Source organism: Mesocricetus auratus, unplaced genomic scaffold (assembly GCF_017639785.1).
Source record: "Mesocricetus auratus isolate SY011 unplaced genomic scaffold, BCM_Maur_2.0 Super-Scaffold_100010, whole genome shotgun sequence".
NCBI classification, from domain to species: domain Eukaryota; kingdom Metazoa; phylum Chordata; class Mammalia; order Rodentia; family Cricetidae; genus Mesocricetus; species Mesocricetus auratus.
In genome coordinates, this window is record NW_024429194.1 from 83,848,890 (window position 1) to 83,863,782 (window position 14,893).

The following is a 14,893-nucleotide window of genomic DNA, read 5'->3' on the forward strand; positions in this document are numbered from 1 at the left end:
TGGAACTTACTCTGTAAACAAGACTAGCCTCAAACTCACAGAGATCCACCTGCCTCTGCCTCCAAGTGCTGGGATTAAAGGCGTGTGCCACCACCACCTGGATAGTATTACTATTTTTTAAACTGTCTTTAAGCAGAATGCTGCTGGGACCTTGACACTCCTCTGAGCATGCTCTTGGGAGGCCTGTCCCCAGGGATTAGGGGACGGAAGCACAGAGGCCAGGCAGGATAGGTCCTATCTGTGCTCTTTCTACTTTTAGCGACTCCCACCCGTACCCTTCTACCACAGGCAGCAGCCTGGAAGGCTATCTCTGCACACAGTCTCACAGCTGTCTGCAGTCTTGGGCAGCAGAAGTGAAACTGACCACAGTGTTGCATATTTCTCACCTACTTAGGCCACTGTTCCCTAGTGAAGTGAGCCACTCGCTTCCCCATCCTCCCCGGTGTCTTAAATTGTCTGTGTCACCTTACAAGAGATGGGGTGCTCGTGGTGCACTTGCAAAGGGGTTGTGGCTAGACATGCCACTGGAGACAGAAGTTAAGGTCCCTGTGATAGTCCTAGGCTCCAGAAGAGAACCCAGCCTTCCATCAGCAGTAATATGTGTCCCTTCACCAGGGCCAGCCAACAGTGACTGAATTTTTTTAGTTTTCCAAGATGAAGCTGAGTTCACTTAATAGTGCTGTTGATACCAGCTGCTGAAGGAAACACGAGGCTTCTTGGTTCCTAGTGAGGCTGAGAAGACGAGGCGGGTCCGCTCGCATCGCTTCTGAACCGGGCAGTCTTGGAGGCTGGACTGATGGGACAAGAGTGGGGTAGGACCGGAGCGAAGCTCAGGAGGGCACTGCCCACCGGACCCTCAGTGACCAGCCATAAAGACACAGGCTTCCTTGGGTGTCGGGATGGCTCTTCTTTCTGCGGTAGTTGCTGTGTTGTAAGCGACGCGTCACTAGGATTGTGTTGTGCTGTTGGAGTTTGGGTGGTGGTGCTGAGGACTGAGCCCAGAGCCTTGCCTGTGCCGAGTAGGCACTCTGGCACCGAGCCAGCCTCAACCTCTAAAAGTGATTCTTTTATGCTTCTTGTCTCAACAGCTTTGAAAAGTCCAGCTGCATTTCATGAGCAGAGAAGGAGCCTGGAGCGGGCCAGGGTAAGGCTCCCTCCCCCAAAGACCTCTAGAGTGCACTGTCGTCATCATCCCCCAGCTGCATTTCCTTGCAGTCTAAATAATAGACACCTCCAGGCCTTTGCTGCCTCACCCCTCCCCAGCCTCCCTGCCTGGTAGACCCTTCCAACGCCCTGGAGGCCTTGGGAAGGTGTCAGGCTCCCTCCCAACCTGGCCTTGGAGACAACTCATCGTCCCTCCATCGACTCCGTTGAGCCTTATGTAGATGATCTGCCACAGTGTCACCCATGTGCAGGCTTTCCACTTGGGGACAGCACCTACAATCTTGTGGGCACTCCTGTGAGCTTCTGTCTCCATCTGCCCTGAAGCAGGCAGCATCCATGTATGCCCTTTTAAAGCAGGCACGGGCGCGCTGCAAGCCGCACGTCCTGTGATGGTAGCTGCATCCCACCTCTCCCTCTCAGTTCCCTCTGGCCTCTGTGGAATGTCCTATGCCTGACGTGGGTGGAGATGGGGAAGTGATCGGCTCGTATTTCCTCTCCTGCTCCCACTGGAGGACCGCTGGCCTTGGCTTCTGGGCCTCCCACCATCCTTCGAGACTAATATACTTACTTCTGAGACTGGGTTTTTCTCTTTAGAAAATCATGGTTAACTGTTAGCAAGTAGGAAGAATGAAGTCATGGGTACTGAGAAACAGAAACAGTAACAAACCGCACACACTTCCGTTTAATGGGAGCCAGAGAAGGCCCAGCAAGGAGAAAGGGTCAGCGTTATAGCTAGGCAGAGCAGTGCAGGAAACAGTGGGACCTGGTTAGACCCACTGTCCTACAGAGTTGCTGTGTGTGATGCCCTGTATTTCATATTGGTCCATACAGGAAGCCCTCAAGACTTAGGTGCTGTCCCCTTGTTTTAGAAGCCGCAGAAGTTAATAATTGCCCGACTAGAAAGTGATAACGTAGGAACTCAAACCTCGGGTGTGTTGGCACATGTGTGGAGGTCAGAGGGCAGGAGTCGGTTCTCTCCTTCACCATGCAGGTCCTGGGGATCACACTGAAGTCATCAGGCTCAGCAGCAAGCAGCTTTACCCACTGAGCCCTTTTCTGTGTTGTACATCTGTTCTCAAATGACTTCCAAATTACTAGGCTGTCTTAATTAAAATACCAAAAATGAGTATATTGGATTGGTCACAGCATAATTTGCTTTACTCAATTATACCAATTCAGAACTTTGATGAGCTACTTTTGCATCTGAGTAAGAGACAGCACTGTCAGCTTGGGTTCCAGAGGATTCCATACAGGATTCTGGTCACACCACTGCTCCTTATTTCTGTAATCCTGTGTGGACAGCATCTCGTGGAGACCCATTCCTGGTTCCAGAGGAGCTAGCAGACACAGCCCTCCATGTGTGGCTGCTTCCAGCCCCAGGGATGCCTTCAGTGACATCAGCACAGTCTCTACCTTCTGCACTGGGAGAAAGCTGACTTTCTGGTTGTCCATCCTTAGTAACTTCTAGGATGCCAGACCCTAGCCAGTGGGCATCCTTCGTAGATTTACTGTTTGTTACAAAGACTATGACTCGGTACCCAGGAGGCGAGAGATGTATGTGACTAGGTGTGGTTTCTGTGGTGGGGGAGCGCCTGCCTGAGTTTCTAAGCTGGAAGTTCCTCCAGACTTTTGATGCCACATTCCACCTGGGCCACGGCTAGAGCCGCTGTCTGTGAGAGCTGCCGCAGCTAACCCTGCTCACTACAGAGGAACTGATGCACCCAGAGCCCACGGCTCCCTTCTGCACCTGTATGCTCAGACTCCAGGCCTGCCACGGGCTCTCAGGCAGCAGCCTGTAGCATGAGCGATGTGCCCCGATAACTTTTTTCCCACTCGAACCTACCCGGCCCCATCCTGTCCTCTCATTTCTTAGGCTGGTCTTGACTTATAATTTGAAAAATGCTGTTACAGAGGTGAAGAGTCTAGGTTCTGCAGTCATATGCACTTATGATTATCCTCAAGCAGCAGGAACTCAGTGGCTGTTGAGGGAATGGTTTAGTTCTCTAGCATCTAATAAATGCAGAAATGAGGATATTGGACTTTAAGGAACTACAGCTCTGACACTGTGTATCAAAATTAGTATTGCATTTGGCAGTCATTCAGACTGAATTAAAAATGCTCTTGAGATCACGCAATGCAGGGTTTTTGAAACAGGACATAAAATGACAACCAGAATGACTACAGCTCTGCAGAATCAAACTACATAAAAGAACGACAGCAAGAGGACATTGACTCTTCTGTTGAGACTGGTTACTTTTTGTTTTCTAATTGTAGTTGGTTGTGAAGTATATTAAGTTTTAGCTGGTGGTGGTGGCGCACGCCTTTAATCCCAGCACTCGGGAGACAGAGGCAGGCGGATCTCTGTGAGTTTGAGGCCACTGGTCTACACAGCGAGTTCCAGGACAGCCAGGGCTACACAGAGAAACCCTGCTGGAAAAACAAGAACAACAAAAAAGTATTAAGTTTTAAATTCATACAGTAGGGGCCCGAGGGACGCACAGATGCAGCTGGAGGCTGGTGTATACTCTCACACCTCCCCCTTGCCTTGTGACCCTGAGGTCACCAAGCCACTACAGCCAAATCATGTTTTGTGGTCCTGTCCATACATAAGTGTATGTCCATCCTTGAGAATTTATTGGTGTGCTTTTCCATAGACCGAGGACTATCTGAAACGGAAGATCCGTTCCCGGCCAGAGAGATCGGAGCTGGTCAGAATGCACATTCTGGAAGGTGTGTGAGGTCGGAGGTGCTTCCCCGCCTGACCCCATCTTCACCCTGCTCTTGTGCCTCCCGCTCTCTGCTCTTGTCCGTCTTCTGCTGGCGGGGTCGGCTGCTGGCTTCACACTCAGACACAATTATGTGGCTGCCACTGGCTTTTGGGAGTGTGTGAGAAGCACAGACTCACTCGTCCAGGCTGACCTGACCCTGCTCCAGGGCCCACCACCCACTGGTATAGAACTGCTTCTGCCTGCCGGGACAGGGCCCGTCTCCTATAAAAAGTGCACTCTGTTTTTGGATTCGTTTGCTCACTCACTCATTCATCTGGCATTTGCCTAAGCACCTGTGAGGGCATTTGCCTAAGCACCTGTGAGGGCAGGCACACTCACCTAGATACCCCGCAGCTGGCCCAGCCATGCCTTCTCGCTGCAGTTTTAGCAGAGGAAGGTTTGGGTTCCAGAGAGTGGCACATATATGCCTACTCTTTGTTTGCTAAGTTTGGTGTCATTGGGAGCCTAGAGAAGACTTTCTCAAGTCAGAGTCCCACACTTCCCCACTGACGTCACTGAGAGCCAAAGAACAGTCTGCCTCAGTGGCCCCGTGTAAGGGAGCAGGAGCTGTCCTTTATCTGGTGTCCTCTGGCTGCAGCTCCACCTCAGACACTCCTCAGGGCTGGCCTGGCCTGGCTCTGGTTGTCCTGTGACCCTGGAGGCCAGGTCACCCTCCTCTGCCTGGGCATGCTTTGCGTTCTCTGCATCAGCTCCTGTTGCTCTGAGGCCCCAGGGCAGGACCAGGGCCTCTCTCCTTCATCTTTCTGAACCCCTTCTCTCCCACGGTAGAGACCTCGGCTGAGCCTTCTCTCCAGGCCAAGCAGCTGAAGCTGAAGAGAGCCAGGCTGGCCGATGACCTCAATGAAAAGATCGCACAGAGGCCTGGCCCCATGGAGTTGGTGGAGAAGAATATCTTGCCTGTGGAGTCCAGCCTGAAGGAAGCCATCATTGGTGAGGAGGCTTGAGAGGGGCTGAGTTAAACGGGACAGGGGCTCACCAGAAGATGTGAGGCGGTGTTCGGGCTGACACTTGGGAGGAAGTGGAACCCATGTTTGTCTCAGACAGGAGTGGTGGGGCTGTCAAGGGCCTGGTGCTCACCCACTCTTGCCCATGCACACACTCAATCATTTCCGTTTCCTGTCACCCCTCCCCTCAGACCTGAGGTTTCCTCGGTGTGCACTTGGAGATGAGCATGTGTTCTGCTCCAGCCCCTCAGCCACCACCTCTCAGAGGGCAGGGCCCACCCAGCTCTGCTTCGGGACACGGCTGGGTGTAGGAGAGGACAGAGGACCTGGGCGCTGGCCTGCGCATGGTGTCTGTCCTCTCAGAATGGCCAGCGGGAGTGAGACACCTTTGTAGGATAGGCATGAAGTACAGGGACAGAAGGCCGAGCTCCGCTGTGACTCTGCAAGCCCACTGGTGAGGGACAGACTTGGGTTAGAAAGCCTCAGGTCGTGGCTGGAGAGGAAGAGGCTGGGACTTGTTCCTCTTTTGCCTCTGGGTCCCACCCCTCCCCCTGGCTGTGGAGGCGGTGGTTGTGACACAGTCTCTTGACATATCCTCCTCGCCTGTGTTTCGGCATCCCTCACTGCCGCTGTGATCCCCGCACTGGGGTCCTTGTCCCTGCTTCTGCCCTGTGTCCGCTGTCAGGGTGTGGCTCTGGGCCAATCAGGGTGCTTGTGGCAGTGGGCTGTCCTGCCGCCTTAACATTTCCAGTGACCCCACACACCTGTGAGGTGGGCGTCCCTTTCCAGAGCCTTAGGCTGCTGTGGCCTTTGTTGGCCCTAAGGGGGAGTTGTACTTACTTGTCACCTTGGTCTCTCAGCAGCAGGCACATGCCCTTCCCTGTGTGAACTCAGCACACGAGGCCCAAAATGAGGGCTTTCACTCGCCCACTAGTAACCTGGTGGCTTCTAGCAAGCCTGTTTCAGGACACAGACTGTGCTTCTGAGCTCCACACTAAGGCAGGGTGGACACCAGGGTCTCTTTACTGTGCCTCTCAGACCTGGGGCTGGGTCCCGATGTCCCTGCTTGCCACCACCTACCCGCACTCCGGCTGCTGTTGACTCACATGGCTTTGCATTTCAGTGGGCCAGGTGAATTATCCAAAGGTAGCAGACAGCTCCTCCTTCGATGAGGACAGCAGTGATGCCTTATCCCCTGAGCAGCCTGCCAGCCATGAGTCCCAGGGTTCAGTGCCATCACCCCTGGAGTCCAGAGTCAGCGAACCCCTACCCAGTGCCACCTCCACATCACCCACTCAGGTGAGTTTACCTGTTTCCAGATTCTTCCTCCCACCTGCCAAGGCTGCCCAGAGTCAGGGCTCTCTGTCCTGGGCAAGATGAGCAGTTCCCACTATGCCTGAGGGATGGGTGTGTGGTGGGGGAAGGGTCCTGTTTCAGATGCCAGCATCTTGATGTCAGCCATGGACCTAAGTCTAGCAGCCTGAGCATAAAGGCTGGGCTGGGGTCCCGAGCCTCCCTGGCCTGCCCACTCTGGCTGCCTCTGTTCCTAGCTGACTGCTGGTCCACGTGCGCTCAGGGGTGTGCTGCTGCCTCTGCCTGCCTTCTCTAGTCCTGTCCCCGATTGCCACTTGCCCTCTGTCCTCCAGCCATGAGGACACTGGGGTGCCAGGGTCCTCACTTCTCCCCTTGCTCCCAGGTTCTTTCTCAGCTCCCAGTGGGTCCTGACCCTGCGGAAGCACTCTCCCTGCCAGAGCAGCCTCCTCTGGCTCCCGCACCTCTGCTGCCCCCCAGCCTCACCAATGGATCCTCCGTCCCCACCGCCAAGCCCGCCCCCACACTCATTAAGGTACTTTGCCAGTCACTGTCCTCCCTCCCTGCGTCTTGAAGCCATTGACGTCATTCTAGGTGTGGGGGAGCTGCAAGGGTGGGGTGCGCCTTCTAGAGGTCAGGGCCCTGACCTCAGGCCTTGTGGGACTTTCTTCTGACCTTTGCACTGCCCGTGGTGACACTCACTGTCACAGCCCGCCGAGCACTAGCTTAGACTGGCTTTTGCTAATAGCACCCTGGGTAAAGGCACTTGCCACCAAGTCCGACACCCTGAGTTTGATGCCCCGACCCACACGCATGGTGGAAGGAGAGTGCGGACTCCCACAGCTCTTCTCTGTCTTCACACGCACTGATGTGTGTGCACACAATTAAAATGGTTTGGGTTTTTGTTTTGTTTTGTTTTTTCTGGGTTAGGTTTTTGAGGCAGGGTTACTCTGTACCTCTGGCTGTCCTTGAACTCACAGAGATCCACCTGCCTCTGTCTCCCAGGTGCTGGGTTTAAAGGTGTGCACCACCACCACTGGTCTGTAATTCTTTTTCTTTAAATGGGGTTTCTCTTGGCTGCAGCACTAGCCCATGGTGGCGGGGCTCAGTGTCCAGGACTCAGTCACGGGGGCTCCATCCTACGATGACCTCATGTATTCCTAGTCACTCAAGGTCCCTTCTACGTACAAGTTAAGCCACCATCCTCGTCTCACAGTGGGGACTGCACCTCTACCGTGAGTCTCAGCGGGGACACCACGTTCAGCCCATGGCAAGCAGTGAGCCCGGCATCTGTGCCTGAGGCTTCACCTTCTGCCTCCTGAAGCAGTGACAGTGCTGTGCCTAGCAGTGTGTGCCTGGACCATGCCACTGGCCCTGCAGCCGGCCTGTTTCCACCCTCCCTCCCTCGAAGCAGCTGGGGGAGTAGGGACTATGGGAGGCACAGGGCTGGGCTTGCTAGCCTTGTGTGCACAGGGGGTTGGCGTTACGAGCTTCACAGAGGTCAACGTCAGAGCCTGTGTGCCCTGCAGAGCCCCCTACGATGTCCCAGCAGCGTCCCCTGTCCTCGCCCTCTCTTTCTCTTGGCTCCCTCCCCTTCCACACCCTACACCCACATGGCAACCCGTGAAACCATAGCCTGAGTGTGCTGATGGCTTGCTGTCCTGGTTCTCTTCTGAGTGCTCAGTTGGCTAGGGGACTCCTGTCAGTCTGTAGCAGTCCCTGACTGGCTTTCCTCCCTTACGCTGTCCCTGACTCCTCCCTTGGCCACCTCTTCCCTCTGCAGTCTGGGTGTCCATCTGCTCGGCGTTCTGTCGTCTTCAGTGGGCCACCTCTGCCCAGACCTCCCTTTGGTCATCAGTGCCACCTGGTCACTGATTTCTGCATCATCCTCTACCAGTGTGTCACCTTTGTCTGCTCGGGAATTTCTGGGCTCCCACTGTCCTCTCTGCAACCCCGATAACTGGCCTTTGGCTACCTCCACCTGCCCCAAGGGCGGGTATTTTGTGCCTTGCCCCCTGACCTTTCTTGGCTGGCCTGAGTCCTCTGGCCATCGAGGCCCTAAAGTTGTTCCAGCTGGGATCCTATGGGACACAAAGAAAAGATGTGGCGTCCTGGGCTGGATCAAGAACCAGGTCCCTGTGCGGCCCTGGGCAAGTGCCTTCTGCTTGTTTCCAGGATGCTGACGCTTCCTTCCAGGGGGGCTCTCGGGGGCTGGGGTGGTGCTGTTGAGCACGACCATATTGCACAGCCAGTTCCGCTTCCTCGTTCTTGGGTTGCTCGGGGTCCTGGTGGCACCTGCGCAGACACGTTTGGTTGGTCCTTCCTCCAGCCTGCCATATCTGTTAGGACAGGGATCGCCTCACAGAGTAGCCGTGGCTACCTTCTGAGAAGATGCTGGGCACGGGCTAGGCTGTGCCTGTTGGGGTGGCCCCTGATGCACTGTCCCGTGTCCCCCCAGCAAAGCCAACCAAAGTCTGCCAGTGAGAAGTCACAGCGCAGCAAGAAGGCCAAGGAGCTGAAGCCGAAGGTGAAGAAGCTCAAGTACCACCAGTACATCCCCCCGGACCAGAAGCAGGACAGGGGGCCCGCCATGGACTCCTCCTACGCCAAGATCCTGCAGCAGCAGCAGCTCTTCCTGCAGCTGCAGATCCTCAACCAACAGCAGCAGCAGCAGCAGCACTACAACTACCAGGCCATCCTGCCCGCCCCCCCCAAGTAGGAGCACAAGTCCCTGGGGTCTGCAGACCAGACGGCCGCTGCCTGCAGCCGCTCGGGAGGTACTGAAGCTGCTGTCTCTGTCTCGCCCAGGCCAGCAGGTGAGACTCCAGGAAGTGGCGCCCCCACCCCGTCACGCAGCCTCTCCACCAGCAACAGTTCCAGCTCAGGCACCCCAGGGCCCAGTGGGCTGGCACGTCAGAACAGCACGGCACTAGCTGGCAAACCAGGAGCCCTGCCAGCCAACCTGGATGACATGAAGGTAGGTGGCTGACCCCTTCTCACTGGAAGACTAGGTCTCTGCCATGAAGAATTAGGGGTAGATTTTAGGCAGAGACTGTGATGCCCCATGACAGGAGTACCTTGGAGCCTGCTGTAGGTCTCTGTGGCCTGCGGTCCTAATGGTGTCAGTGCCTGTGTGTGTGTGGAGCTGGGCCTGAGGGAATCTTGTCTTCTCCATTATCGTGTGCAGTGCTGTGAGTAGCATCGGGGTGGCTCCCTCTGGGAGGAGAGGCTGTCAGTTTCACCCACTCCACCCTGCCAGTCAGTGCCCATCAGAAGATGGGCTAGGCCAGGTCTCCTGCTGAACACGGCCCTCCCGTGTCATGACCTGGATCCCTGCAAGACTACATTCATGAGGGACTCCAGCTGGACTTAAGTCCTGTCCTTTCTGCTCAATGGCTTGATGGGCTCAAGGTTATGTTATTCTGTGAGCTTTCCTCGTCCAGTGCAGCCAGTGAGCCCCAGGCACTGTGTGGGGCTGGGGAAGAGTACTCTAGGGAAGGGGCTTGCAGGGGCTGCTTAGAGGACCCAGGGGAAGGACTGACTCACACACTGCTAGTCTTCCACCTTTCACAGCTTGTCCCATCGCCCGCCCAGGCCCCTCTAACGCTCAACTCCCACAGGTGGCGGAGCTGAAACAGGAGCTGAAGCTGCGGTCACTGCCCGTCTCCGGCACCAAGACAGAGCTGATCGAGCGCCTGCGCGTCTACCATGACCAAGTCAGCCCAGCTCCAGGAGCCCAGAAGGCCCCTGCCCCCACCTCTCTCCTGTCCAAGGCTGGTGAGGTAGTGGTCGCCTTCCCTGCGGCCCGGCTGAGCACAGCGCCAGCTCTTGTAACAGCAGGCCTGGCCCCAGCTGAGATGGTGGTGGCCACAGTAACCAGCAATGGCATGGTGAAGTTTGGCAGCACGGGCTCCACACCCCCTGTGTCTCCCACCCCCTCAGAGCGCTCACTGCTCAGCACGGGTGATGAGAATTCCACGCCAGGGGATGCCTTTGGTGAGATGGTGACATCGCCGCTGACACAGCTCACCCTGCAGGCCTCCCCACTGCAGATCCTCGTGAAGGAGGAGGGTGCCCGTGCTGCGTCCTGCTGTCTGAGCCCCGGCGCGCGGGCTGAGCTGGAGGCGCTGGACAAGGACCAGATGCTGCAGGAGAAGGACAAGCAGATTGAGGAGCTGACCCGGATGCTGCAGCAGAAGCAGCAGCTGGTTGAGCTGCTCCGGCTGCAGCTAGAGCAGCAGAAGCGGGCCCAGCAGCCAGCCCCAGCCAGCAGCCCTGTGAAGCGGGAAAGTAGCTTTTCCAGCTGCCAGCTGGCCTGCCAGCCCCAGGACTCTGCTCGTGCCTTTGGTCCTGGCCTGGCGGTTCCCACTACCAGTCATGGAGACGCTCAGGCCCCGGCCCCAGGGCCCCTACCTGTGGTGGTGAAGCAGGAAGCTGGGCCACCTGAGCCAGATGTGGCCCCTGCCTCCCAGCTGCTCTTGGGCCCACAGGGCAGCAGCTTCCTCAAGAGGGTCACTCCTCCCACTGTGGTCACTGACTCGACAGGGACTCACCTCATCCTCACTGTGACCAATAAGAGCGCAGATGGCCCTGGCCTGCCCACTGGGAGCCCCCAGCAGGTAGCTGACTGGCAGGGGCAGGGGTGGCTCATGGATGGGTGGAGAGTGGACCCTGCCCTGTGGAGGCTGTGACCTCAGGCCCAGGGTCTGCTCCCTAGAGTGGCCTCCTTGAGACCAGGTGTTCCTGTCACCCTCACAGCCTCATGCTCACCTCACTCTCTGTCTCCTCCCCTAGTGGCTTCCATGAAAGCTCCCAAAGCTCATTAGCTAACTACCTGTGGGCAGTGAGGGAGGCCCTTCCCCACCCTGGCACAGTTAGAGCCTGCCTCTCCCCTCACCAACAGCTGTTTCTCCCCTCCAGCCCTTGTCCCAGCCGGGTTCTCCAGCCCCTGGCCCACCTGCGCAGATGGACCTGGAGCAGCCGCCTCAGCCCTCATTTGCAACCCCCACATCTCTGCTGAAGAAGGAGCCGCCTGGGTATGAGGAGAGTGTGACTCAGCAGCCTAAGCAGCAGGTGAGGATGCTGGGAGCTGGGTGTGCTGGCAAGATGTCTCAGCAGATACAGGCGCTTCCCTGATGGCCAGTTTGAGCCTCACACATGGTAGGAGAGCACTGACCCCTGCAGGTTGCCCTCTGACCCCCACATGCTATGGCAAGCGCATGCACTCATGCATGTGCAATAAATATTGTAAGGCAGTAGGCCCAGCCTCGGGCAGTGCCTCAGCCCCACATAGGTTGAGGGATGAGCGCAGGGAATACCCAGTACAAGACGGAAGCTCAAGCTAAGCTGCCTAGCCTGAGCTTAGTTGGTGTCTGGATTTTCACGTTCTTTTGTTTTTTCCCCACAGGAAAATGGCTCCTCCAGTCAGCAGATGGATGATCTGTTTGATATTCTTATTCAGAGTGGAGGTAAAACCCCACCCCAGCTACCTTCCTTACCTCTGGTCACAGGCCTATGATGTCATCTTGAAGGCCTGGGCAGGCCCAGTCTTTTGACATGTATTCTTTGGAGCCCTGCAGTTAGGCAAACATGGCCTACATTTATCCTTGTAGAGCTGGGGAAGAGTTGTCCAAATACCTGTGGCAGGGGGCAGGGAAGAGCCAGGGCTCCAGGGCAGGCCCTAGAAGGGGCTGTGGAGTGAGGGAAGAGGGGAGAAGAGCATCAGGTCATGGCCAGGTCATGGGCACAGCCTAGAGCAGAGTGGTCTGACACAAGGCCCCCCTGCTGTAGTGACTGGTTACACAGGAACACTAGCACGGTGACACTGGTGAACTGTAGTGGTGCGGCCAGGAGAGCAGTGCCTGATGCTCAGGAGTTCTCAGACTCAAGGGGAGCATCTGGTCTGCCGTGAGCCTTAATGGCTTTTGTGACCACTGCAAGTGGCTGGACTGGAGTTCAGGGGCACCCCAGGCTTCAGCAGCAGTGTCTAGAGCAGACCCCATCAGGACAAGGGGAGATTAATGAAGGAGTTGCAACCCCTGAGATCCGGTGTTTAAGGGATGGCAGAGGAAGAGTAGCTAGAGTGCTACCTACCCCTAAAGGACACTCGAGGATGCCAGAAAAGGCCGGTGGTGGCATCTGGTGAGCAGTGAACAGCTACACAGGCATACTTGATCCAGGGCAGAGACAAAGTTTTATCGTGTCACGTGTAACAGAACTTGCTAACTAACTCATTAGTGTTGCACAACCATGTCTCCCTCTCACTCTCCCAAACTAAGAACTGAACCCTTAGATGAAAACCCCACAGTCCCCACCCTGTCTTGAGTATGCCCACTCTGTACGTGGGCTCCTGTGGTTTTGGTCAGTATGTAAATGGTTTAGTTTACTTAGCATGTCCTCAAGTCTCATCCACTTGTCCATCACTGGACACTTGAACTGTTTGTCGCTACTGCTGTCATATTCTTTTGGTACATGCATACCCCCAAGTGAGACTACCGGATCATACTGTGGGTTTTGTTTTTTTGAGGAACCAGCCCATACTTCATTTAAATCTGCTGTGAGCTATTTCACCTTCCCTTGCCGCTTCCCTTGCCGTGCACAGACTCCAGTGAGCCCACTTCCTCACCAACACCTCATGCGTGCTCATCTTCATTTCTGACCTGACAGTAGCCAGATTGTCATGTATGAAGTAGTATTTTCCCAGGGCAGGTCATCGCATTTCCTTAATGACCAGTGATGCCGTGAGCTGTTACAGCCATGTGTAGATCTTTGGAGAAATACCTATCCTTTGCCCATTTTTAAAAATGAAGTTGAGTTTTACAAGTTGCTTGTATATTCTGGGTGTATAAATTCCCTTATCAAATCTGTAACCTGCAAATAGTTCCATTTGGTGATAGGTCTTTTTGTTCATTTCATTTTTTGGTGCATGCATGTATGGTTTGAACCCAGAAGAACCTCATGTATACCAGGCAAGCACTATATACCACTTATCCTCAGCTCCCACCAAGTTACAAGTTTTTATGGCTGTATCTCCTATAGTTAAGTCTGTGGTCACATTTTTTTCCTCTGGTTTTTGGTAAGGATTGTCCCATCATTTTCTTGTGTATATTCAAACCTGGTTTCTGACCCCATTCACTGTCTCTGTTGCAGAGATTTCAGCATATTTCAAGGACCCACCATCCCTACCAGGCAAGGAGAAGCCACCCCCCGCAGCAGCCTGTGGAGCCCTGCTGACACCACAACCCTCGCCTTCGAATGAACTCCCCCAGGCTGCTCCTCCACCCGCCTCCCCAACTCTCCCAGGGCGCCTGGAGGACTTCCTGGAAAGCAGCACGGGACTGCCCCTGCTGACGAGTGGGCACGAAGGGCCAGAGCCCCTCTCCCTCATTGATGACCTCCACAGCCAGATGCTAAGCAGCTCTGCCATCCTGGACCACCCCCCATCGCCCATGGACACCTCTGAATTGCACTTTGCTCCTGAGCCCAGCAGTGGTATGGGCCTGGACCTGGCTGATGGCCACCTGGACAGCATGGACTGGCTGGAGCTGTCATCTGGTGGCCCTGTACTCAGCCTGGCTCCCCTCAGCACTGCAGCCCCCAGCCTCTTCTCCACGGACTTCCTAGATGGCCACGATTTGCAGCTCCACTGGGATTCCTGCTTGTAGCCCTCTGACTCCAGACATAGGCTAGGGAAGGATCTGAAGTTGGGGAGCCACAGAACCATAGCCAGTGTGTGCTCCCTGAGACGGTGAGCCTTGACAATCACAGACCCTGGAGGCTGCAGCCAAGACCTGGCTCAGGCTCATCCAGGGCAGGGGACACAAGATATCAAGAGACAACGCGGGGCCCACGCTGCAGTTGGTCGTGGGAGGCTGGCCAGACCCAGTTCAATCCGACCTCCTTTTCTGAGGTCAGAGGTGCACATCTGGCTGAAGTTTGGCCCAGGTGGTCTTGGAGCCAACCTACGTTCTTCTCCCTTTAAGGAAGAAACTGGCCAGGCCTCTACTTGCCCATTCCCTATTTCAGCCAGTCCCGGACCCTGTGTCCCAAGAGGTGGCTTGCTGCCATTTTAATCTTGGTGTCACCATTTAGTGGTTGGTGGCAAAAATATGTATAGGTGTATATACCTCCATATTATATATCAACTTACATATATACATATATTTTTAGGGGTGGGGGAGATGGGTGTGGCTACCTCCACCTGCTTCACATGCGAAAGGCCTAGAGAGCTGCTTGAGGCTTCATACAGGGTCATCATGAGGAGCCCCATGGCCCAGTACCCAACCTGGCATGCAGCTGCCTAGGCCTACTCCACACACATTGACATGTAGACAGACACCCGCCATTGCCTACACGCCATCCTGCCCTGCTTCCTGGTTCCTTAGTGCCACAAGGGCAGAGGCGCTTCCTGGTTCTCCGGGAGCTCTCCACCCACCCACATTCCGTCCCATCTCCCCACTGCAGCCACCCTGGCCTTGGGATGAGGGTGAGGGTGGGTGGGTCCTGGCTATACCTGCTGGGGGCTAGGAGGTACCTTCTACCCAATGCCAGCCTTGTTCTGTCTTGATTCAATATGGAACAGGGACAGAGTTATCAAAACCAATGCTGGGACAGAAGTGGGGAAGCTGTGTGAACTTTTTAAAATAAAATAAAAAACACTGACTTGCCCGTCTGTTGTGTTTGGTC

At 55.4% G+C, this 14,893-nt stretch overlaps 1 protein-coding gene across 2 annotated transcripts in view; it reads left to right on the forward strand.

The window, feature by feature from the left end:
* The window catches only part of Mrtfa (myocardin related transcription factor A), a 90,598-nt gene extending 75,729 nt beyond the window's left edge, over window positions 1–14,869 (forward strand). Inside the window, exons 3-13 of one of the 2 annotated variants that reach the window (XM_005067008.4) lie at window positions 1,089–1,144; window positions 3,819–3,894; window positions 4,722–4,883; window positions 6,021–6,196; window positions 6,594–6,743; window positions 8,667–8,923; window positions 9,017–9,185; window positions 9,829–10,827; window positions 11,129–11,281; window positions 11,616–11,676; window positions 13,358–14,869. In XM_005067008.4, the coding sequence (XP_005067065.2) occupies window positions 1,089–1,144; window positions 3,819–3,894; window positions 4,722–4,883; window positions 6,021–6,196; window positions 6,594–6,743; window positions 8,667–8,923; window positions 9,017–9,185; window positions 9,829–10,827; window positions 11,129–11,281; window positions 11,616–11,676; window positions 13,358–13,872 (2,774 nt within the window). In that variant the 3' untranslated portion in view covers window positions 13,873–14,869. The remainder of the gene's footprint in view (window positions 1–1,088; window positions 1,145–3,818; window positions 3,895–4,721; window positions 4,884–6,020; window positions 6,197–6,593; window positions 6,744–8,666; window positions 8,924–9,016; window positions 9,186–9,828; window positions 10,828–11,128; window positions 11,282–11,615; window positions 11,677–13,357) is intronic. The other variant, XM_013111332.3, reaches the window with a different exon arrangement.
* The last annotated feature ends 24 nt before the right edge of the window (window positions 14,870–14,893 follow it).